This window comes from Microcaecilia unicolor, chromosome 1 (genome assembly GCF_901765095.1).
Source record: "Microcaecilia unicolor chromosome 1, aMicUni1.1, whole genome shotgun sequence".
Taxonomy (NCBI): Eukaryota; Metazoa; Chordata; class Amphibia; order Gymnophiona; family Siphonopidae; genus Microcaecilia; species Microcaecilia unicolor.
In genome coordinates, this window is record NC_044031.1 from 33,990,917 (window position 1) to 34,016,117 (window position 25,201).

Sequence of the window (25,201 nt, forward strand, 5' to 3'; positions counted from 1 at the left end):
TTTTGGAAAGCGTGAACAGACGCTTCACATCCACCTGTTCCACTCCACTCATTATTTTATATACCACTATCATGTCTCCCCTTAGCCGTCTCTTCTCCAAGCTGAAAAGCCCTAGCCTCCTTAGTCTTTCTTCATAGGGAAGTCGTCCCATCCCTGCTATCATTTTCGTCGCCATTCGCTGCACCTTTTCCAATTCTACTATATCTTTCTTGAGATGCGGCGACCAGAATGAACACAATACTCAAGGTGCGGTCGCACCATGGAACAATACAACGGCATTATAACATCCTCACACCTGTTTTCCATACCTTTCCTAATAATACCCAACATTCTATTCGCTTTCCGAGCCGCAGCAGCACACTGAGCAGAAGGCTTCAGCGTATTATCGACGATGACACCCAGATCCCTTTCTTGGTCCGTAACTCCTAATATGGAACCTTGCATGACGTAGCTACAATTCGGGTTCCTTTTTCCCACATGCATCACCCTGCACTCGCTCACATTAAACGTCATCTGCCATTTAGCCGCCCAGTCTCCCAAGATCCTTCTGCAGAGGGTGGCCAGATCCTTCACAGAGTCTCTGGCCACCTTCACCTCCCGCTGGGCCAGCTGATGTACTTCATTACGCCAATGCCACACCGATGGTGCTTCTGTGGAGGTCCAATATTGGAGAACACATTTACGAACCACAAGACCCAACATCCGAAACAATAAAACTTGACCCCTGGTGCCTGCCCAAAAAGCTCCTGGAATATCCAAAAGTAACTGTTCCACCTTGCCAACAGCAACCCCACCTAGATCAGAGGCCATGTATCACACAACAGAGGCCCAAAATTGTTGACTCTTAGGACAGTCACGAATGCCCCAAAGTACCAGCAGCCCCACCACATTTAATACAGAGCACCGACTGTGCTCTACCAGCATGGAAGAGTTGCACCTGTGAGAAATAAGCACGCTGAATCACCCTAAAATGATACTCTTGAAGCCAGGCCCCAGTCACCAGATGAGGAATAGCCCCAAATGGCACGCCCCTAAAACTGTCCCCAGCTCCTACACCCATCTGTCCAGAAGGCCCGACAAGTCCCTCTGTGGCCAATATGACCAAAGAGCTCTGTGCATGCTTCAAACGGACAGTTCCCCACAAGGAACAAGCTTGAAAGAACTCCTGTAATTTCGCTCCCATTCGGCGGCACAAGAAGCCAGCGCTAAGAGAAAGAATGTAGTGGCAATACCCAAAACGATTACCCCACCGAACACCAACCTTCCACTGGATGTCCTCAAACGACAGAAGTGTCCCTAAACGAAGGAGGCTCAAGACCGGAAAGCCATGTTATTTAACCCAAGTACATCCGCGTCACCCTCCTGTTGCTTCACCTGCGTAACAAATTAAGGTACATAATAGCATGCTGAAAACAACATCTTGTCAGGTTCAGTTAACATCAATATCTCCCTAAGATACTGTTTCAACAAAATTTCAGCTGACAACAGAGCACAAACTGGACAATTCCAAATCCAAATATTCCTATTCCTCATCTGATTTTCCATCAGCTATACCTGCCTGTGAAGACTCAACGAGTCTTTAATTCCAGAAGTACTAACAGACTGCAAAGTTGTTAATTGAGCTTCAGTGATGTTAAATGGGATACTGTCTTAGTGATCTTGACTTCAGTTTCCTCAAGATGTGAAACCACATTTTGTGAAAACTAACATAGCTGAGATACAGGTTTTTGGAGGAGTTCCTCTAAACCATACACTTTCTTCCAAATATCAACCAAAGTCACTTCTCCTTCAGGGCCTTTTAATATTTGGATGATAGCAGATAAAGACATATACGGTCCATCCAGTCTGCCCATCAAGATAAACTCATTACATATGAAATATCACATATCATATGTATACCTGATCTTGATTTGACCTTGCCATTTTCAGGACATAGAACGTAGAAGTCTGCCCGGCACTGTCCTTGTTCTAAAATTTCTGAAGTTGTTGTCTGTCACGAAACGCCTAGCCACCCACCTGGGGTTAATCGGCGGCCAATTAGGGGTCTATCTCCAGCACAGCTCAGGGCCACCTGTACCTGTTGCTTGTGCTCTACACTATCACCCTCCTCCCACCCTCCCCACAACCGCCTCTGGGCGAGTCTCCTGCTCTCAAATTATCCCCAGTGATTTCTAGGTTACTGGAGGCCACACTCCCAGTGGTCCCACAGTTCCCAGAAAGCACTCACAGACCCAACACACAAACCACTAGGACTCTTTATCAGTCCAGATGAAGAGGCAATAAACTGAAAATTGTTTATTGTCTTAAAAATGAACTAAAAATGTGCAATCAGCAAACAATAACAGGTAACTGAAATATGGATCAATTATAACACTAACTAAACATTTGTTTACTTTCTAGAAAGTACCTGGGAGATAAGGACATTATAGATGTTCACCAGTTATCAAAAATAACTCTTTTAGAGGGCTTCAGCAAACAGCTTTCTCTCTCTCTCTTCCAAATGAAAAGAGCTCCTAGGCCAATCAGAGCCCCCCAAAATAGCTGGTTACATCACTATAGGCATTTCCTTTACCTATGTGCTAACTAAAAAAAGGAACGATCATTCCTCTGTAATGGTTTTAAACAAACATGCAATACAATTTACAGGCTTAAAAACACGTTGTTCTGTCACATTGTCGAAGCCCTGTGTGGGTCACCACTTATTTCTAGACAAAGAAACACCAGACATGGAGTTGTAGCTAGGACAATGAAAGGATTAAGCTGCTATAAATTAAAAAGGCAGATATATATATTCTGTCTTTTCCAACATAAGGGCAGCAAGAAGGTCTTTTTCTGAAATGGGACTTTTTGCACCTGTTATCAGTTGGTGTGTTTTCTGACATGTTCCTGTTGGTAATAAGAAGCAGGTCACATCACAGACAAGCTACTGAAAGGTCATGGACCTGTGCAAAGTGTGTGCAAACAGAGACTGTGCAGTGATAGTGAAATGGAAACCAGCACAAACTGACACTGCTGTTAAGTGCAAATGTAATTATGAAGTAAAAGAAACTTAGGTAGGGAAATTTCAGTAACAGTTGTACACCTGTACCCCTTAGGTAGGGAAAGTCCAGTAACGGCTATACATCTGTGCCAGAAAAGTGTCATGTGATCATATATTTTAGCCAGCCCTTAACCTGTATAAATATGTATGATTTCTGCAGAAAGGTGGGTAGTTCCTTCTCTAGCCAAGGAATTGGTTAGCAGCAGGATACGTCACCTAACCTGAGTGCTTTGCTCTACCTCTTTTGTCTCTGTATTACTATCTATTTCTATTAAAGTAGAAAGATTTATTTTTCCTAGCAGCACATTACTGGCTTTGTTTCCCAATTACTGGTATTGCTACCTAATCTCCGCTAAGCTCCTTTGGATCCATTCCTTCTAAACAGGATTCCTTTGTGGTTATCCCACGCATTTTTTAATTCCCCAGCGGGATGGCATTCCAGTAGGGATCTTAACAGTCTGGTTTATTCTGTTTTAAGGATCCGTCCACGGCACGCTACTGATTTAACAAAATTAATCCTCCCATTAGGAGAGGATTTTTCACGAAGAGTAGGAGTACAATAACCTCCCCGCACAGGGACTGAACCATCATCATGGGAAGGAGTCAAGAGCACTGGACTTAGGGAGAGAATAGGTGGGGGCGGGGTGGGTCTATCCCCTGAGTTGAGTGAGACTCCCAAAACAGAACTCAACGATAATGCTGCAGGTGTCTTGTCTGGAAAGGAGGTGAGCCCTTAGGTCCTGCAAGGCCCCGAAGGACCTCAGAGGACAGCCGTGCAACCCCAAGTCTTCACCCGCGGCGACCGCCGTTCACCAGGGGTTGAGCCCCCAGCTGCAGGTGGCCAACGGGATTTCCGGAACCGCGGGGTTGACGAACTGACCCAGTACCGGGAGCGGGGAGGGCAGGTGGAAATCAGAGTAGTCCAATAACAGGCCAAGGGTCCAGACAGGCGGCTATCAGAGTCGTCCAAAAACAGGCAACAGGTCAGGGCAGGCAGCTCACAGCGTCGTCCAAAAACAGGCAACAGGTCAGGGCAGGCGGCTAGCAGAGTCGTCCAAAAACAGTCCAAAGATCAAACCAGGAGAGCAAGGGAACGTTCCGAAAACTAGAACACACAAAGACTGGCCTTGGGAAACAGAACCTGAAGCAACGTCCTGTTTCAGCCCCGCTCCTTAAATACCGTCAGCATTCAACCGCCCAGCCCCAGCCGACATGGCCGGCCAATTGGAACCCGGCTACTGAAGAAATCCCTCTGGTTGGTTCCGTCCGGCTTCCCAGGCGGGGCTACAGCACCAGCATCCCAATGGCATCCCAATCTGGTTCCTCTGAGCCGGAGCTTCGGGTTCCCGTGCCCGAATGTGGAGAAGACGCCGGCCATCGCATCTCGGCGCCATCCTCCCCGCTGGTGCAAGCACGGATACCATAGCCGGCGACTGAGAGCCCGGAAGCCGCGATCGCCAGCCCACGGGCTCGGCCCCGGACAGGGCGGCCATCGCCGCGGCGAGCCCCGGCTCTCGGCCGCAGCCTCAAGAAGGCCAGCCATCGCCGCACTGGACACCGGCTCGGCCCCGACTGCACCCGGAACAGGCGCCCATCCGGGAAACCGTCGGGTAAGCCCCTCTGGCTGCAGGTCCTTCCTCCCGGCTCCCCGCAGAGGAGCAGCTGGAGGGAGTGACGGATGTGACAGCAGGTGACTCTACAGAGACTGATTGTAAATGTCTGTCCATCGGACCAACAACCTGTTTCACTGTCAAAGAACTCACTCCTTTCCCCTTTTTTTTCTTCTTAACCATAGCTAAGAAGTTAGAGAATGAGGACCTGATAAAGATTAATCCTCAAAGTTAATAACTTCCAAGCTTCAAGCTTCTCAAGGCTTCGAAGGGGCTCCTTTGGGCTGCGCACCGCAGGAGTGGGTGCAGCTTGTACCTGAACACTGGCCCCTCCCGGTAACGCCACAGGGCCGACCGATGTCCTGGGGTAAGAGCAACAAACGAAGCTGGTCTTCCGGAGGCTTTCCCCGACAGTGCAGGCACCTTCCTATCTCCCCCACTGAACAGCATGTGCGGGTACAACTTGTACCCAAAGGCTGGCCCCTCCCGATGACATCACGGGTAGGGTTACCATATGGCTCCAGAAAAAGGAGGACAGATTGAGCCAGCCGGGTTTTACTTCCATTGCTTTCAATGGAAAGCAATTGCGCCAGCCAGGTTTTACTTCCATTGCTTTCAATGGAAAGCAATGGAAGTAAAACCCGGCTGGCTCAATCCGTCCTCCTTTTTCTGAAGCCATATGGTAACCCTAATCACGGGGCCGACCAGCAAACAAAGCTGGTCTTCTGGAGGCTCTCCCAGCAGTACAGGCGCCTTCTCTCTCTCTCTCTCTCCTACCTCCCCTGAATATGTTGTTTGACTAGAAAAGCTCAGAGCACTTAAGAAGAACAGACTAGATCCTTCTGAGCACACATGGGGGTTGTTACAGGGTTATACTGATCAGTAACCATGAGTATTTGATTGAAGTACGGGGGGAGGGGAGGAAGGGATGGGGGTGACTGTTGCTACTAGGGGTAATTACAGGGGGATTTATTAATGTTGCAACTTTACTTTTGGATGGGATGCTAATGCTGGATACATTTATTTATTTATTGCATTTGTATCCCACATTATCCCACCTCTTTGCAGGCTCAATGTGGCTTACAATGTGTCGTTGTTAGTAGATAGGAGATTAGGAGATAACAGTTAGTGTTACATAGAAAGTAGCATCATCGAAATTTAAACAAGTAAATATAAGTAGAAAACATTACTGATAATAGGTAAGGTGGAGACAGTGGCGTTCCTGGCCTGGATGGCACCCAGGGCGGAGCGCCGATGCGCCCCCCCCCCCCCCCCCCGGGTGAAGCGCGCCCCCCCTGCTAGATGACACCTCCCCCCCCTCCGGCGAAATGATACCCCCCCCGGGTGCACGCCGCTGGGGGGGGGGGGGTGCTGCGGCGCGTACCTGCTCCTCCAAGTTCGCTAAACTTCGTTCGTTCGCTGCAGCTCCCTCTGCCCCGGAACAGGAAGTAACCTGTTCCGGGGCAGAGGGAGCTGCAGCAGACGAACGAAGTTTAGCGAACTCGGAGGAGCAGGCGCGTGCCGCGGCACCCCCCAGCGGCGTGCACCCGGGGCGGACCGCCCCCACCTTGGTATGCCACTGGGTGGAGATGTCATAGAAAATAGCGTGATCGAAATTCAAACAAGTAGATATAAGCAAAAACATTGTTGATAATAGGTAAGGTTGCGATGTATTACATTTATAATATATTATTATTTAACAATTTCTTATATACATGGTATATCTCAATAAAAATTCAAGTTACAAAAAAGAATTACTCTCATGAATGTTGTAATACCTCCCCTTATTCTATAGAGTACAGATTATTCCTCACCTGTACTGTGTAATATTTGCTATTACTCTGCACAGTTTTTCCTACCTATGTATGAATGCTTAACTTCTATTTCTCCTGAATCCTTTGGATCCCGGTTATGCAGTTTTTCCTCTTGTTTAATCCTTGATAATACTTCAGGATTGATGCTTTCATGGTCTATACCTACGAATCACAAGAAAAAACCCCCAAAAAAACCAAAATCAGATTTATTTCCTTACATTCATAGAAAAATACACGGCAGTAATTCTCAGGGTGCAGCACATAATGGGGGAGGGGGAGGTTCTACTACTGTCATCCATCATAAAGCAGACGGAGCCAGGGGTCACTGTATCAAATGACCTTCAAATAATCAAACATTATTAAGAAAAGAAAGAGTTTTATAAATAATCACAAAGGAGGAGACCAAGAAAATGTGGCAGAAAGACACAGAAATATTTCCCATTGTTTTGGGTGCCACATTCTTATAGTTTATAGATAAGTACATAAGTAATGCCATACTGGGAAAAGACCAAGGGTCCATCAAGCCCAGCATCCTGTCCACAACTGCGGCCAATCCAGGCCAAGGGCACCTGGCAAGCTTCCCAAACGTACAAACATTCTATACATGTTATTCCCGGAATTGAGGATTTTTCCCAAGTCCATTTAGTAGCGGTTTATGGACTTGTCCTTTAGGAAACCGTCTAACCCCTTTTTAAACTCTGCCAAGCTAACCGCCTTCACCACGTTCTCCAGCAACAAATTCCAGAGTTTAATTACGCGTTGGGTGAAGAAAGATTTTCTCCAATTTGTTTTAAATTTACTACACTGTAGTTTCATCGCATGGCCCCTAGTCCTAGTATTTTTGGAAAGTGTGAACAGATGCTTCACATCCACCTGTTTCACTCCACTCATTATTTTATATACCTCTATCATGTCTCCCCTCAGCCATCTCTTCTCCAAGCTGAAAAGCCCTAGCCTCCTTAGTCTTTCTTCATAGGGAAGTCGTCCCATCCCCGCTATCATTTTAGTCGCTCTTCGCTGCACCTTTTCCAATTCTACTATATCTTTCTTGAGATTATTATTTATAATCTGCCCTTATCCAGGGGGGCGCACAATAGTACACACATTAAAAAAACACCAAAAAGAAACAAAAATACAACAACAGGGCAGTAAACAATAATATCACTGATACGATTAGCTGGAATAATACATCAACCTAAAAAAATAACAGAACAAAGTTAACTCAGACCCAACTCTCCAGGCACATGGTAAGCCAGACATAACAAGTGGCCCTTTAACTGACGTTTAAACACAGGCAATCGAGTTTGTTTCTTAAGTAACATATGTTTTAATTTCCCCTCTGCTAGACCTCTATCTGACTCCTTCACACGGGGGACTAATAGTACCTATTTCATATATCAGGTTCTGTATAGTTTCTCTAACCTCCATTGTCACCCAATCATAAGGGGGTCTGTTCTGGGGTGGCATTAGGAGCCGTAATTGAAAACTAATTCCCATAACTACTGCTTTCTGTTTTTCTAGATCTAGGTATATTCTGGACCATTTATGTTCCCACATAAATCTTATTAAACATCTGTCTAAGTTTCTGCAAAGACTGAGTGTCACTTGTATATGATCTACCTTGTAGGCTAAATGTTAGGTAAAGAGAAGACAGAATCTATAAAAATAAAGACAGAGATAGGTTTAGATAAATAGATACATTTATTTCTTACCCAAAGACAAGTCTTCAAATTGGTACAAATACAGACATCAGATTCTGGTTTCAACCGCACAGAGCTTCGCCGTCTGACAGAAGCGTTGGAGAGGAGTCCTCTACTAAGGCAAACGTCTCCCCTCTTTTATACACAAACCTCTCCATAGAAGTGAATGGTGAGGAACCTAGCTCCTAATATGTCTCAACTTCCTGAGATCATACTTTCCCATGCGATCTGCTATCTGATGTGCCCACCTCCTTCCGTTCTCAGCTACTGCTAATTATCAACATGTTTTGGGAAGCGTTGAGATAACAGTTTCACATCTTCCGGCTGCAATACTTTTCATACCTTTCTCATGAACTCTGTATTACCTCTGTATCATTGTATACCAAAACTAATAAGCTCCATTTTATTCATCTGATCTTTCATTACAGGTGCTATATTTGAATTAAAAATTGTACCAATTTGTGGCAGAACTCATTGTTCAGACCTGCTTTTTGCAGATTCTTCAAATATTACATCATTTACTTGTTGTTTGGCCTGGTCAGTACTTTTTCAGTTGTTTTTAGGCTGCATAGCTCTGGCCAGCAATATTCCAGTGGTAGCCTTAAAGCTAGGCCATATATTAACATTCCCCTCTTCACCCTATCCCATAGGGTGACACCAGGGTTAACGTACCTTGGTACCATCCATTCCAGAAGGTATTCTAGGAGGCCATCAAATTGTCTGCGTCTTAAGATCAACTGGTACAATTTTATTATTTTGCTTCAACCTTTAAGAATGCATGTTTTGTCTTAATCTTATCTATGTGATTATATATACATTACTATCAATCAAAAATTCTTTGGTTATATACTGATTATATCTTAATTATACATTTGCATAGATTTGCACACTTGATCATATCATCTTATATAGCTTTATATGGTTACATTCTATCCCCCCTGTGCTATTATCTGATTATACAGTTGCAGACATCTCTGTGTCTCTAACAGTTGCATAGCGATTGGTCCTTCTCAGAGAGAGATAGTCCAATGTGTTATCTCCTGTGGTGTTAGGAAGGAGATTTTCGTACAGGGCATATTGTCCTGCTGTGGTCCTTTTCATTATTGCGGTTTCAATTAAGCGTTCTACTAAGCCTCTAGCACAAGGGATTATGCAACATCCTACTAAAACAAAAATTGCCACCACTATGATTATTGTCGTGGCTGCTGAGATGATAAATGTTTTCCATTTACCAAAAGCTCTATCCATCCAACCTGTCCAGGATGTATCAACGCCAGAGTTCTCTGCCAATTCTTGCGACAGTGAGGTTAAGCCTTCTAAAGCTCTGGTAATTGATCCATCTGGAGCTGTATTGTTGGGGATAAAGGTGCAACACTGGGTACCTATCTTTTGGCACACCCCGCCATCCGCTGCTAGAAGCTGGTCAAGAACTAATCTATTTTCCAACGTCATCCGGCTAGTGGCGTCTAATTGTGTTGCAATTCCTTGAACTGCATCCCTAGTGTAGTTCACAATTCTCCAATTAAAACACATAGTAACATAGTAAATGACGGCAGAAAAAGACCTGCATGGTCCATCCAGTCTGCCCTACAAGATAAACTCATATGTGCTACTTTTTGGGTATACCTTACCTTGATTTGTACCTGTCCTTTTCAGGGCACAGACCGTATAAGTCTGCCCAGCACTATCCCCGCCTCTCAACCACCAGCCCCGCCTCCCACCACCGGCTCTGGCACTGACCGTATAAGTCTGCCCAGCACTATCCCCGCCTCCCGCCACCGGCTCTGCCACCCAATCTCGGCTAAGTCTCAAAGCCAACTTGTTCCATTCCAAGGGGCTTGCAATAGAAAAGGTCCCCTTTTTTGTCCGATCCAACCTCAGGCGGTACAAAGCTGGTACTGCCAAGTCAGATGCCCCAGCTGATCTGAAAGCAAGCAATGCCGTTTCACTTCTTGTTACAGATAAAAACAAGCAAGGCCGTCGAGAGGGGGGGCAGGGGGGACAAAATTCCCCGGGCCTCCAAGGGGGGTCTGGTGCTGGGGTCTCTCTCCTCCTGCTCCCAGGCCACCGGCGCTGCAGTCCCCGGTCTCACCTGCCTGCCCTCGGCTTCGTCAATAGCCCCCCTCCGTCTGCCACCAGGCCCCCTGCATTCAAATCGGGAGCGCCTCACCTCCGTGTGAAAGCAGCAGATCGCCTCCCTTCGGGCTTTCTCTCACTGGGTCCCGCCCTTGTCTGATGTAACTTCCTGTTTCCGCGAAGAGAGGCGATCTGCCGCTTTCACACGGAGGTGAGGCGCTGCCGATTTGAATGCAGGGGGCCCGGTGGTGGACGGACAGGGGCTGGGGGTGGGCGAGTGGAGACTGGGGACTCCGGCACCCTGAGAGCAGGAGAGGGAGGTGACAGTGGTAGCAATTGGGGGGGGCGACGGGGGCGGCCTTGCCCCGGGCCTAGCTCAGTCTCTCGGCAGCCCTGAAAAGAAGAGCACTGATATAACACACAATCAACAATAACCTGTATCTTATACAATGCACAGGTAACCAAGCACACCTGGATGAGTTTGCCTATACATGCTACTTCTTAAAAACTCCAGAAAGAACCTCATTTTGGCACAATGCAAGTACTATAGTGAGTGTTAGCAGTCAATCTGAGAGCCTAAAATCATACTCCGCATGCCCTGACTTGGGAGTGAAGGTCATTCCTGTCATGGTATGCGCAAAACCAGATATGCCAAGTCGCACGCATTTGGTGTGTGATACACACATCTGGGCTTCTTCTCCAGCTCACACACATAAATGGGGGAATCTCATGCATTGAAGATCTCTCTCTCTTCCTTTATAAGTACATAAGTACTGCCACACTGGGTCAGACCAAAGATCCATCAAGCCCAGCATCCTGTTTCCAACAGTGGCCAATCCAGGTCACAAATACCTGGCAAGATCCCAAAAAAGTTCAATACATTTTATGCTGCTTATCCCAGAAATAAGCAGTGGATTTTCCACAAGTCATTTTAATAATGGTCTATGGACTTTTCCTTTAGGAAGCCGTCCAAACCTTTCTTAAACCCTGCTAAGCTAACCACCTTTACCACATTATCTGGCAACGAATTCCAGAGATTAATTACGCGTTGAGTGAAGAAAAATTTTCTCCAATTTGTTTTAAATTTACTACTTTGTAGCTTCATCATATGCCCCCTAGTCCTAGTATTTTTTGAAAGCGTAAACAGACGCTTCACGTCTACCCATTCCACTCCACTCATTATTTTATAATCTCTATCATATCTCCCCTCAGCCGTCTTTTCTCCAAGCTGAAGAGCCCTAGACGCTTCAGCCTTTCCTCACAGGGAAGTCGTCCCATCCCCTTTATCATTTTCGTCGCCCTTCTCTGTACCTTTTCTAATTGAACTATATCTTTTTTGAGATGCGGCGACCAGAATTGAACACAATATTCAAGGTGAGGTTGCACCATGTACCGATACAAAGGCATTATAACGTCCTCATTTTTGTATTACATTCCTTTACTAATAATGCCTAACATTCTTTCTTAGCCGCCGCAGCACACTTTCCTGCCCATACTCCCACAGCTTGGCCAGGCATCTTACTCTCCTGGCTCCTGTAGTCTGCTGAACCTGCTTGACGCCACCAGAGGTAGTGCTGAACAGACGTGCTTCCGGCCAATGAGAGGCCTTTCTTCTGCCGCTCCTGCTTCCAGAGAGCGGAAATAGCGTCAGAGGAGGTGGGAGCGGCAGAAGACAGCCCCTCCATTGGCCAGAAGCAGCGTCTGTTCAGCGCTACCGGTGGTGGTGGCCTCAAGCAAGTTTAGCAGACAGCGGGAGCCAGGCAAGTGGGAGTTGCCAGCAGGGCTGATGGGGAGCAGGGGAAGGAAATGGAGAGAGTGTCAAGGAGAGTTGAGATGCCAGGATGGTGATTTTGGAGGGGGGGGGAGAAAGAGATACCAGGATGATGGTGGGAGGGAGAAAGAGATGTCAGGATATGAGGGGAGGAAGGAGAGAAAAAGAGAAAGAGATACAAGGGTGTGGAAGGGGAGGAGAGAGAGAACGAGATACTGGGATGGGGAGGGGGTGGAGAGAAAGAGATGCCAGGAAGGTGGGGGAAAAAGGAAGAGGGAGAAGTGCTGGACCTTCAAAGGGGAGACAGAACAGGAGCGGGAAGAGAAAGGAACACTTGCTGGACCCCTGGGAGGGGGGCAGAAGGAGGGAAGAGAAGGAGTGATGCTTGCCTGATGGGAGACAGGAGGGAGAGATACTAGTATGTTGGGGGAAGGGATGGGCATATGGACACAGAAGAGATATGCTGGATAGAGTAAAATAGGGACACAGAAGGGGGAGATGCTCAACATGGCAGCAAGATAGGGGCAAGGATACAGAGGTGATGCTGGGTAGGCTGGATAAAGTTACAGAGAGAAGATGGATGGCAGACATGGAGAGAACAGAAGTGCCAAACGGACAAGGAGACCCTGGCAAGACAGTTCAGAGAAGACAGAGGAAAGCAGAAACCAAAGACTGGGATCAACACCATTAAGTAAATTTACCAGACAACAAAGGTAGAAAAATAATTTTATTTTCTATTTATTGATTCGCATATGTCAGTTTTTCAAATCTACACTCTGGTTCACAAAATCATTTACGGAGAAGCCCCGATCTACATGTCAGACCTCATAGACCTACCACCCAGGAACACTAAAAGTTCAGCACGCACATTCCTGAATCTCCACTACTCTAGCTGCAAAGGACTAAAATACAAATTACCATATGCATCCAGCTTCTCCTACATAAGCACGCAGCTATGGAATGCATTATCACTCGTCGTGAAAAAAATGCACAACCTAACTAACTTTTGGAGATCACTGAAGACCAGCCTGTTCAACATGGCATACCACAACGATCCATCCTAATTACCAGACAACAAAATTCAAGCCTGAACTGGATAAAACCTAACTCTCTATACTCGATTACCAAGGTCTACTCTACCACGAATGAACTTTAACGTAGGAACAACCCCATCCCTGTGCACCTAAAGATCACTGCTTCTCTCTCTTTTCTGGCCACTGGGAGTTTCCAGTCTGTGCTAGCTGTGAACACGGGTCTCACCCAGCCTTCCATTTCTAACTGCCTCACCCAGTTCCTTAATGCCTTCCTTACCTACACCTCTCAGTACATCACCTTCCCCACCACCCCCCAGGCCCTGCAGAACAACATGGCTGACTTCTACGCCGTAGCTTGCTTCCCCTCGGTCATAGGTGCCATTGACTGCACACTTGTCGCACTCAGACCCCCCCACCCCCCCGGGCACAAGAGGCCACTTATAGAAACAGGAAAGCATTCCACTCACTCAATATGCAAGTTGTGTGTGACGCCCAGGGGGAGATTCTAGATGTGTGTGCCCGATACCCAGGTTCCACCCATGACGCCTATATATTGCAGCACTCAGGAATCTTCCGCAGGTTTGACTCCTAGGTAAGTGCAGCATGGATCTGCCCAAACTAGACCTCTTCCACAACCCACTATCCCCCCCCCCCCCCCACCTCCACAACCCACTATCCCCCCCCCCCCCCCCCCACCTCCACAAGGTACCCACTTCAAACAATACACACTCATCTTTCTCATCCTGCTTCTCTCCAAAGGTGACAGAGGCTACCCACAGCGGACTTGGCTCATGACCCCCATAGTGCACCCACGAAGAAGGTCAGAGGAGAACTACAACAGTAGACATCGGACCACCCGTGGCATCATCGAGCGCACCTTTGGACTACTTAAGAACAGGTTCCGATGTCTGGACCGTTCTGGAGGGGGAGCTTCTGTACAGCCCCCAAAAGGTGGCAAAGCTTTTCCTGGCCTGCTGCATGCTACATAATTTGGCAAAGCGCTGAAGACAGGCCCTCCCAGAACAGCCACCAGAGCAGCAGGCCCCAGATGAAGAGGATGAGGAGCCCCCTCCACCTCCCGCCCACAGAGCAGAGCAGGGTGCACACCAGCTGGGGGTCAGAGCCAGGCAAAGACTGATCGAGACAAGTTTTCTGTGAGAGTAAGTGCACATTTATTTATATCACACACAGTATTTAAACACCACCACCACCACCCCACCACCATCATCACCCTCTCTGTGCATATTCCCGTCCCTCCAACCCTCACCTCCCAGCATGTCCCATCACTTTCCCCGCCCCCTCCACTGGCCCCCGTCCCCTCCTACCCCTCCCACCGTGTTCCTTTGCAGCTAGTGCTGCAGGGCAACTCTGTTGAGAGTCCTCCTCTGATGAGCTCTCACTCTCCTCCTCTGTGTCCACAAGGCAGCCTGCTGCCTCGGCTGCCCTGTGGAAGTCCGGCCACTTTGTGCTCTGTGGCTTGCCCTGCAATCTGGGCACAGGACCCAGAAGGGGAGCTGGTGTGGTGCCTGCTGGACCAGTGGCTAGGGAGGCTGAGGATTCCAAACTCCACTTCTTAGCAGGTGGTTCATGTGCAGCGGTGGAAGTCGATGCCAGTTGGTGCTGCTGCAGGGCTGCATTAGGTGCTCTCAGGTCACAGCGTAGGCCCTCGATACTGTGCTCCAGCCGTCGGAGCTGCTGTATCACATCATGTTGGGCCTGTACCGCTTCCCGTTGCACCTGGAGCGCTTCCCGTTGGGCCTGGAGCACTTCCCGTTGCAGCTCCAATTTCTGGCACCGGTATTCTTCCATCTGCACATTCTGGCCCAGCAATTGTGTGGTGAGGCGCAGTAGCTGCCTCCTCTGGCTGGATGGCCTCTGCCGAGGAGGTGCCTCCCCTTCTGCATCTTCACTTTCTTGTTCAGTGCCACCATCAGCAAAGGCTGCGGGTGGTGGAGGGACAGCTGGCACTGCTGCTGCTGGGTCCTGTGGTTCCACCCCATGGTCCTGTGTGGTGTCTTGTGCAGGCCCACTGGTTTGCTGTTCTGTGTTCTGGGGCTGGTAGCCACTAGGGCCAGCTTCTTCCTCCGACTGGCTGTCATCACCTGCATAGCAAAAGGGGAGGCAGTGTGTTGGTCAAAATAATCCGCTTTTGTTTTTCAGCATTCATATACATAAGCCCCACAGGCAAAGACCCAGCAAAGAGATGGTGAGGAATGGGATTGTCAGGCAAGCCACAGATGTCATTGTACATGGTACAGAGCTGGAGACAAGGAGCGCCGTGTACTACAGAGACTGATGTGCAAGAGAGCCACACAGGCAGGTGGGTAGACATAGAACTGTGGAAGGAGTGCACAGGACACAGTGGCTACAGCACAGAGGTGTGGGAAGGAGAAATGCAGAGTTTGGTGATGGGGAAGGCCCCCAAAGCTGTGAAACAGTGCTAACCTACACACAGTTTATTTATTTTATTTAGTCTATTTTATATTTTACATAGATTATCTACATTGCTGGAAACCCTCCCCCTTCCCCCTCCCCCCTGCTACTCCTTGTGTCATGGTGTGTAATGAATAGTGATTTGCATTGCATGTGGTGTTCTCCCCCCTTTCCCTAGTGAGGAGCACCACACTGTCCCCCACTTGTGTAAAACAGACTGTAGTCCAGTACTACAGATACCCCAGCTTCCCCATTAGGTGAACCTACCTGAGCCCTCAGGCTGGGCTGATGTGTCAAGGGACCCAATGCCATGGATCCCCTCCTGGGGCAAGAGCCCATGGATGATGCGCTCAATGGGGGTGAGGTTAGTGGTGTCATCTGCTGGGGGGTTGGCACCAGCCTTCCTCCTCACATCTTGCCTCAGCCGGTGCCACTTTCGTTTGCAGTCTTCCACATCCCTGCCACAGTGGAAGACCGCATTGAGCCTGTCTCTAACTGCTTCCCATTCTCACTGCTTTGTTGTAGCAGCTAGCCTCTGGCCCGTGGGAGCAAGCAGCTGCATATGTCTCCTCTCTATTTCTTGAACCAGCCGTTCTATTTCTGGCGCGGTGAAATTACCCTTGCAGGTAGGGGCCTGCTTTGGTGCCATTCAGTGGCGTTCCTAGCGTGGATGGCACCCGGGGCGGATCGCCGATGCGCCCCCCCCCCCCCCCCCCGCCTGCAAAATTACACCTTCCCCCCTCCCCGGCGAAATGACACCCCCCCGGGTGCACGCCGCTGGGGGGGGGGTGGTGCTGCGGCACGCACCTGTGGGCTCCGACTTCGCGAACTTCGCTCGTTCGCTGCAGCTCCCTCTGCCCCAGAACAGGAAGTAACCTGTTCCGGGGCAGAGGGAGCTGCAGCGAACGAGCGAAGTTTGCAAAGTCGGAGCCCACAGGTGCGCCGCAGCACCCCCCAGCGGTGTGCACCAGGGGCGGACCACCCCCACCGCCCCCCCCCCCCTTGGTACGCCACTGGTGCCATTGGACCAATGCGATGCAAAGAATCGATAATACAGAGAAGAGTGGCTAAATACGCTCTCAGGGACGCCCATGTGAGAATGAGATGGGCGCTTCTCAGATGGGCAGCCTAATTTCGATTATTGACAAAATCCCTGGCCGGCCCCTGCTGCTTTGCCGAGTTGGCCGGCCTAATTTTGATTATGGGCAAACAAGATGGCCGGTAACCAAGATGGCCGGCCTAATTTCGATTATAGGTTGGGAACTATGGGCGGCCCCAGCTGCACTGTGTTTTGCCTGTCCTCATTTTGATTAAGGGTCATAATGATAAACGTCCGCAGCTGCTCTGCCCATTTGGAAGCTTGCATTTCCTTTACTGGCGCCTCTTTAAAATGGCTTTCTCTGTGCTTGCACTTTAGAGGTTTTTTTTTTTCCCCTGACATCACGCCTCAACCGGCCCACTTTCGTTTGCAGTCTTCCACATCACTGCCACAGTGGAAGAGCACTTGAGCCGGTCCCTTACTGCCTCCCATTCTCTCTGCTTCGTTGTAGCAGCCAGCCTCTGGCCCGTGGGAGCAAAGAGATGCCTGTGCCTCCTCTGCATTTCCTGAACCAGCAGGTCAATTTCAGGGTCGCTGAAATTACCCTTGCCGGTGGGTGTTTGCTTTGGTGCCATTGTACCAATCGATACAAAGATTCTTGTACCACAAGTTCAAGGTAAGCTCATACCTCTCAGCCACCTTTTCCCTTTCTGCTATGTAGGTGCTAAACAAACACTTCTTCCATCTTGCAGGACAGCTGGTCAAGAGGAATGCAAGAGACAGCAGTGGACTGTAATACACTGGACTCTTGAGAGCCATGATTGTTTCTACCCAATTCATTGTACACATGTCTTGTTCTCTATTGGATACATTCGGTTGTGGCTGCCTGTGGGGTGCGGGAGGGGAAGAGGCCCTGAGAATGGATGTGTGCATCCCTCATGGCCAAGGGCTCCCCATTCTGTCTCTGTTCTTTGCATTCATATCTTACCTCTACTTTCACCAGGTTCACGAGTATCCACAGCAGGTAGTTTTTCTCCCGCTTTCCACCTCATGTGTCTCCCCACTAGGTTCCATCCTTCTTTATGTGGTGAACCCCGGTCCCCTTTTATGAAGTGCCCACCCTTTCTCAAGGTTGTTGGGGGTGGGGGGGAGCATATATGCCCTGAATGTCTTTTCCACATTATTCAACACAGTCCTACAATCCTCCATAGTTATGGAACAACATTTGTAAATTCTATCCTGCAACCTATTTTCAAGGTGGCCACAGGTGCGTGCCTACCACGGCCTTGAGCCCTTAAGTCATGGTGAGGGAGAGGGATTCTGGTTACAGTTCCTGTTCTAAGCCTGGTGCCTTATATTATTATTATTATTTTATTTGTTGCATTTGTATCCCACATTTTCCCACTTTTTTGCAGGCTCAATGTGGCTTACAATACATCATGAATGGTGGGAAATATTAGAAAATAGACATTTAGTGTTACAGAAGAATCTTGGGTAGCATGATAATGAAAAAACATGTCATTAAAATAACAAGCAGATATTATAAGACAGTTCTAGCTATCTGTGGAGGAGCGGTATATGTTCATATTTGTTGATCTTTGTGGTATACTTTGTTAAAGAGGTGAATCTTCAGTAGTTTGCGGAAGTTGGTTATATCGTAGATCATTTTTAAATTGCGCGACAGCGCGTTCCATATCTGCGTGCTCAAGTAGATAAAGTTTGACGCATGCATTAGTTTGTATTTTAGACCTTTGCAGTTGGGGAAGTGCAGATTTAGGAATGTGCGGGATGATCTTTTAGCATTCCTGGGTGGTAGGTCTATCAGATCTGACATGTAGGCTGGTGCGTCTCCGTGAATGATTTTGTGAACTAGGGAGCATATTTTGAATGTTCTTTGAGTGGGAGCCAGTGTAGCTCTTCTCATAGGGGTTTAGCACTTTCGTATTTTGTTTTACCGAATATGAGTCTAGCTGCAGTGTTCGGGGCTGTCTGAAGTTTCCCCTAGCCTGTGCCCTTCTGTACCTGATGTATTATATTGCAATTGTGATGAAGTAAACGTCCATCTAATGCTTTTACCCTTGTTTTTCCTTCTCTCCTTACCATTGCTCATACCTTCATTGTGAAAAGATGACCCAGCTGTTTGTAGCTCCTTGCTGGCCCTCACCAATGTGGTTTGGGTGTAGGTAAGGATGTCTGGCGATCAGAGAGCAAACATCGTCTATGCGCTACCTATGGTTATCTGCAAGTTTGTACTTGGCAGATCACTAGTGCTAGACAACATACCTATTATTTACACAACTCTGTGCTGTGGGGCTGTAATGGTAAGGGGGGAGAGGCCGGATGGGCATTTGTGTTCCTCAACAGAAATGCCCACCCAGCCTCCTCCCCCTTACCATACAGCCATGCAGTTTGGAAGGAACAGGTGGCCTTCTGTATGGCCACAGTTATCACACATATATACCAAAGTTTCTCTGTGACAGGTCACCTGTCATGCAACCCAGATTGCTGCCTCCTCTCACATCAACCCCACCATTTGATAATAACACATGTAGTGCACAAACTACACACAGACCCTGGTCAGTGTCAAAAGTGTAACATTTGTATTGTAACAAATAAAAAAAACTATTTACAATCCCCCCCAAAACATTCCCCTCCCCTATCCCTCCCTCTCCAAATTGCTCCGCAGCACTTCAATGACCAGCAGCACGAGCCTGCTGTGGGTCTCCTGCCGCTCCCCCACAGAGTGCCGCAGTGCTGCCACCTCCTGCAGCAACTGGTTCACTACAGTCACCAGTTGCTGCCGGAGTTGCAGTACTGTGGCACTGTTGGCTGGAGCTGGTAGTAGATGCTCCTCCCTCTCCAGAGGAGGCATATCTTGCCATTCCTGGCCCTCCTCCTCCTCCTCCAGGGCTGCCTCCTGCTGCCGCCCTGTGTATGTAACAGGATTGTCTTTGAGATCAGCACATCCAATATGGCTTGCACAGTGCAGGAGCTGGCTGGCCTGAGGCGGGGGATGAGGAAAGGTGTGGTGAGCCCTGGGCTATACCCATGGGGTGTGAGATGCATGAGATGACATGACAGGGAACCCTGGATGCTGGTCTGACACAGAGTACACAGGCAGACCACACTCATTGCTCAGCAGTATGTTTGCATTATGATTTGTGACTATGGTTGGCTTACCATTTTGGGTTTGGGGTTTTTTTTTTTTTTTGGGGGGGGGGGGGGGGGGGAAGCACATAACTTTATGTAAGGCAATGACATCCACTAAGAGTAGGTCCTCAGGCAGGAATACCATGAAACAGTATCCACCCCAGAAAGGGGGATACAGAAGTGAGGCATGTCATCTCATTGATCTCAGAGGAGGTTAGTTGGAAGTTGCAGCCACACTCACGGGAGGGTAGCTGCAACCTCAGGCCTTGATCTGGGACAGAGGTGTTATGACTTACTAGTTGCCTATTAGCCACATGGAAACTGATATTGTACAGGACATTTGCATTATTAAATACATTTACAAATGAGTACAGGTGCCCTATTTATAATACTTATGCTGAGCCCTGAGGCGCCGTCTCACTGCCCTGATCATGTCAGGGTTGTGCCTCCTCACGCGGCGGAACCTCCGCCAGAGGGACTCGAGGTCCCTCCGAATGCCAAATCTTCTGCAAGATGTAAGTTTGTAAACCAGGAGTCAGGGGGTGGCCCTTCTTGCCTTCAGCACACAAATTCATTTGGAAATCAAATAGGAGAGACTCAGAACACTGATTGGGGGGGGGGGGGGGGGGGACATTTCATTAGTAGAGATGATGTCATTGAGGTGCACATGAGGACAGAGAGTATCATTTGTGTGCAGTATTGTAGGGATGTTTTTGCTTTCTAGTACATAGATTCTATTAATGAATGTGCCTGTGCACATATCACTGATTACCCTTGAATGGAGACTACAGGTTGTGCTTATACTGCTGAGGGAGCTCTTATATGTGTAGCTACAGGAGGGGGCCCTGATAGCCCAGGAGGGGGAGGAAACACTTACCTCTCCAACCTGTCCCTTATCTCACCCTAGGCTTGGATGCAGAGAGTCCTGGGGGGCAGGTGGTGGTGGTGGTGGTGGTGGGGGGAACAGAATACGCCTGTGCTTCAAGCACAGGTGTACCAACAGGAGATTCTCTCCGGCGGAGAAGTTCGGCTCTCTTCTCTTAGCCATGTTTCTCAGTAAATATCCGTTGGAAAGCGTGCAGCGCCTTATATGGACGCCCATGCATGATGGATGTCCTGACATGCACAGCGCCATATATGGATGGCCAATCCATATATGGACAGGTCAGTACGTGCACGTCTTGGCATCTATAATGGCTGCAAACATGGATGGTCGTGACGCATAGACATGCATGGACTGTCATCACACGTACAGGGCCTATGTGCGGAGTTTTCCTTATATGGATCATTATCAAGTGTGTGAACATCATATGTGTGTTCCTTATATTTCCCATAGCTGCATGTTCCACAAGTACAGTGCATGTAGTTGCGGACATCCAGGTACGGGGAAAATATACGGAACATTGAGAAGTATACAGTAACGCGTTTCTCACATAACTGCCGTATTTTTCCTATACTTTTTGCCGCCCCTGATTTGGCCGTGTTCAACCGTGATAATGGAATGTCTATGGCCGGCCATGTTATTTTCCGATTATGCCTGCCTGATTTTGGCCGGCTTCGTGAGGGCGCCCAACTTCAATTTTAGCTGACTGTCGATTATGCCCATCCATGTGAATCATTACCTTTATTGTAATACCACTTGTATCTCTCACTCCGGAAATGGCGATCGCCATGACGGAACAATGTAAGCCACATGGAGCCTGCAAATAGGTGGGAAAATGTGGGATACAAATGCAACAAATAAATAAATAAATAAATAAATAAATAAATAAATAAATAAATAAATAAATAAATATATATATATATATATATATATATATATATATATATATATATATATATATATATATGCTAGGCTGGTTTTAGACAAGGCAGGGGCCCGCAAGAAAAATCTCACTCATTGGCTTTAAATAATATCTCTCTAGAAATCACCGGTGAGATCTCATCAGGAGTGCTCTGTCCAGTTCTGGAGAAAAAGCTCCAGAAGGAGAAAGACAAATGACGTTCATACTGGAAACACTCGGAACGTGATGTGGAAATTTGATGATTCAGTATGACTTATGTACATCAGACTCAGTGCATAAACCCATCTTTCTGATAAACTGTCACCACAGACTGGTTTTAGAGTTACAGCCAGTCAAAAATGTAAATCAACCAAGCAGAAAACCATCTCGTGTCTAATTCCCCTCCTTCCCTAGACATCACCAGAACATCTGGACACAGGAAAAATAGAAACTGGCCTAAACAAACAAGAAAGGGTAAGAAGACCAGCAACAGCCAAAGCACAGAAAACTAAAGCAGGTCAGTAACATAAACCACAGGATAAAAGAATGAAACGTGACCTTTATTGGTTCCTCATTAGAAAGAAGATACTTGGCTTGATGGACCTTCGGTTATGTTCTTTTTGTCTGCTGGATTTTTTATTTCCTTTCTGTCTGCTGGATTTTGCTTCTCACATTCATTTGTCTTCTGGTGGGAAGATTTCTGAATTGAGTCACACATATGTCCTTTGATTCCAGTTCTGTTTGATCCACGCTCTACAATTTGGTGCCACAGTCCTAAGTCTGAGTGTGGTACTGGAAAGTCTTTTGTTGGAAACCATATTGCTGCTTCTAAACCCATGGAGGAGAGCTCCAGTTTGTACTTATAAAATGTAAAAGTCTCATCTTTTTTTCTCTTGTCTCAGCGCTGAGGTCTGTGATATGCTCAGTGACTAGATTCTGTAGGGAAATAGTTTGTTTTTATTCTAGTTGTATGATGTGTTCTTTCTCTGGAAAGTGAGGTAGCTTTGCACTTATGTCTCTGGGTCTTTTCTGAACTCTTTTGGTCTTGGTTAGAACTCCTTCTGTGCTCTTTTTCAGTTTCATATGCAGCAGCTCCAGAGTTTATGGGAAAGCATTCCAGTAGCTTCTCCCTGATGAAGAAACAAAGTTTGGAGTGGCCAACAACCCCTTTAGGATTCCATAGAGTTGTACATTGGATCATGTACTCTCTGTTTTCTCTGTCCTTTGCGCTTTTAGGGGCCCCTTTACTAAGTCGTGTAGGCGCCTACAACGCGTGTCAAAGTAGAACTACCACCTGGCTACCACATGCCCCAGGCAGTAATTCTAATTTTGACACATGTCCAAAACATGCAGCAGAAAATAATTTCCATTTTCTACCGCGTGGTGCTAACCAGGTGGTAATCGGCAGTGTACATGCGTTGATGACTACCACCTGGTTAATGCACGAGACCTTACCGCTAAGTTAATGGGTGGCAGTAACATAGTAGATGACGGCAGAGAAAGACCTGTACAGTCCATCCAGTCCGCCCACAAGACAAACTCATATGTGCTACTCTACGTGTATACCCGACCCCGACCTGTGCCATTTTCAGGGCACAGACCGTAGAAGTCTGCCCAGCACTAGCCCCGCCTCCCAACCATTAGCCCCGCCTCCCACCACCGGCTCTGCCACCCAATCTCCGCTAAGCTTCTGAGGATCCATTCCTTCTGAACAGGATTCCTTTATGTTTATCCCACGCATTTTTGAATTCCGTTACCGTTTTCATCTCCACCACCTCCCGCGGAAGGGCATTCCAAGTATCCACCACTCTCTCCGTGAAAAAATACTTCCTGACATTTTTCTTGAGTCTGCCCCCCTTCAATCTCATATCATGCCCTCTAGTTCTACCGCCTTCCCATTTATGGAAAAGGTTCGTTTGCGGATTAATACCTTTCTAATATTTGAACGTCTGTAGGCAGTAAGGTCTCAGGCCCAAAATGGACACGCGCTGATTTTTATTTTCCCATACGACCATTTTCAGCAAAAATTTTAAAAAGGTCTTTTTTGCAGGCACACTGAAAAATGGACCTGTGCGTGTCCAATACACATGCCCAACCCAGCGCAGGCCATTTTTCGGCACACCTTATGTTACGTTCCTCACCTGCAGTGCAGTCCGCCCGGGCGGTCTGTCTCCGGACATCATCCCGGTAGCGGTGGCCGGCCATGTCGGCGGTCAGGGTCGGCCATGGTCGCTTCGGTCTCATGGCCGGCCATTCTGAGTCTCGTGGCCGGCCATACCGACTCACCCCAGAAGGCCACGCAGACGTTTTCCCGGCTGTAGTGGCCGGCCATGTTTGCGGTTAGCTTCGGCTTTGTTTGCGGCAGCCTCGTGGACGGCCATCCCGATTCAGTCTGTAGGCCGGCCACACGGACGCTCAGTGTTTGTGGAGGTGGGGCTTCCTTCCGGCATGGTCCTTCGTCTCGTCTGTTGACGTGGGATTGGCCGCTTCTCGCTCTGCTCCTCCCCTCTCCAGCAGCCAGGATCGTTCTCCCAGCTGTTTGAGGTTACTGCCAATGAGGGGACTATTTAAGAACCACCGTCGCCTTCATACTTTGCTTCGGCTTCTATCGTTATAGAGGTTTGGTGCTTGGATTGAGCGTTTTGCTATCTACTTTGCTGTTTTGCCCTTGACTCTTGGATTGGACCTGACCACTCTCTGTTCTGCTGCCTGCCCTGACTCTTGGATTGGACCTGTCAACTCTCTGTTCTGCTGCCTGCCCTGACTCGTGGATTGGACCAGACTATTCTCTGTTCTGCTGCCTGCCTTGACTCTTGGATTAGACCTGACAACTCTCTGTTCTGCTGCCTGCCCTGACTCATGGATTGGACCTGACTATTCTCAGTTGTGCTGCCTGCCACGGCCGGCGGCTGTGCGACTCCGCTTGTATCCAGAACTCCTGGTGGCCACCTGCACCTGGGGGCTCAACTCCCGGGGAACGGTGGTCGCTTCCCAGGTGAAGCTAGGGGTTGTCCGGCTGCCTGACCGAGTACGGCGCTTCTCCTCAGTCCACCATGCTCTGTCAAGGCACAAGGGCTCACTACCGCAGTATAGCAGTCATCATAACAGTAAGCCGAAGCCATGAGCTCGCCGGACAAGACCGAGCTGTCCAATTTGGCTCAAGTTCTACAGCAGCAACAGGCTCAGCTGAATCGATTGTCCAGTGTGCTCCAGGATGTCTGCTCCCAGATGCCCGCTCTTCAGCAGCAGCATTCCGCCAGCGCTCCTGGCCCTAGGGCTGAGTCTCCTGCCCCGCGTCTGCAGCTCCCGGAACCACCCCATTTTGACGGGACCCCCTCCGGATGTCGGGGGTTCTTGAACCAGTGTCAAATGTTATTTGAACTATAACCTGGATCATTTCCTTCTGACAGAGTGAAAATCACCTACATCATCTCATTGCTCTCAGGACCTGCTCTAGCCTGGAATTCAGCAAAATCACTTTTTTATGCCAGCTTTTTTGTCACCATCTCTGTCTGAATCCCAGAGATAAAATGCTGCTGGATTGCTCATGCATTCAGTTTCCTGTTTAGCTGCTGCTGCTATCATCAGCCGTAGGATTTGATACAAGTGAGGCAGGGATAGGCTTGTTTAGCTGTTTATCAAAAAGGCTCAATATAACTGGGGAAGTGATTCACGCTTCTTTCTTCTCCCCCTTCCGAAGTGGTCCACTATGCCTAGCTCCTTGGACAGCACTGCTGATGAAAACGAATG

At 48.2% G+C, this 25,201-nt stretch overlaps 1 protein-coding gene across 5 annotated transcripts in view; it reads right to left on the reverse strand.

Annotated features, from left to right (window-relative positions):
• Nucleotides 1–25,201, reverse strand: part of LOC115464772 (oocyte zinc finger protein XlCOF6-like) — a 524,570-nt gene that overhangs the window by 21,124 nt on the left and 478,245 nt on the right. For all 5 annotated transcript variants that reach the window (XM_030195150.1, XM_030195132.1, XM_030195144.1 and 2 more), the window contains one exon: nt 6,510–6,626. In XM_030195150.1, the coding sequence (XP_030051010.1) occupies nt 6,510–6,626 (117 nt within the window). The remainder of the gene's footprint in view (nt 1–6,509; nt 6,627–25,201) is intronic.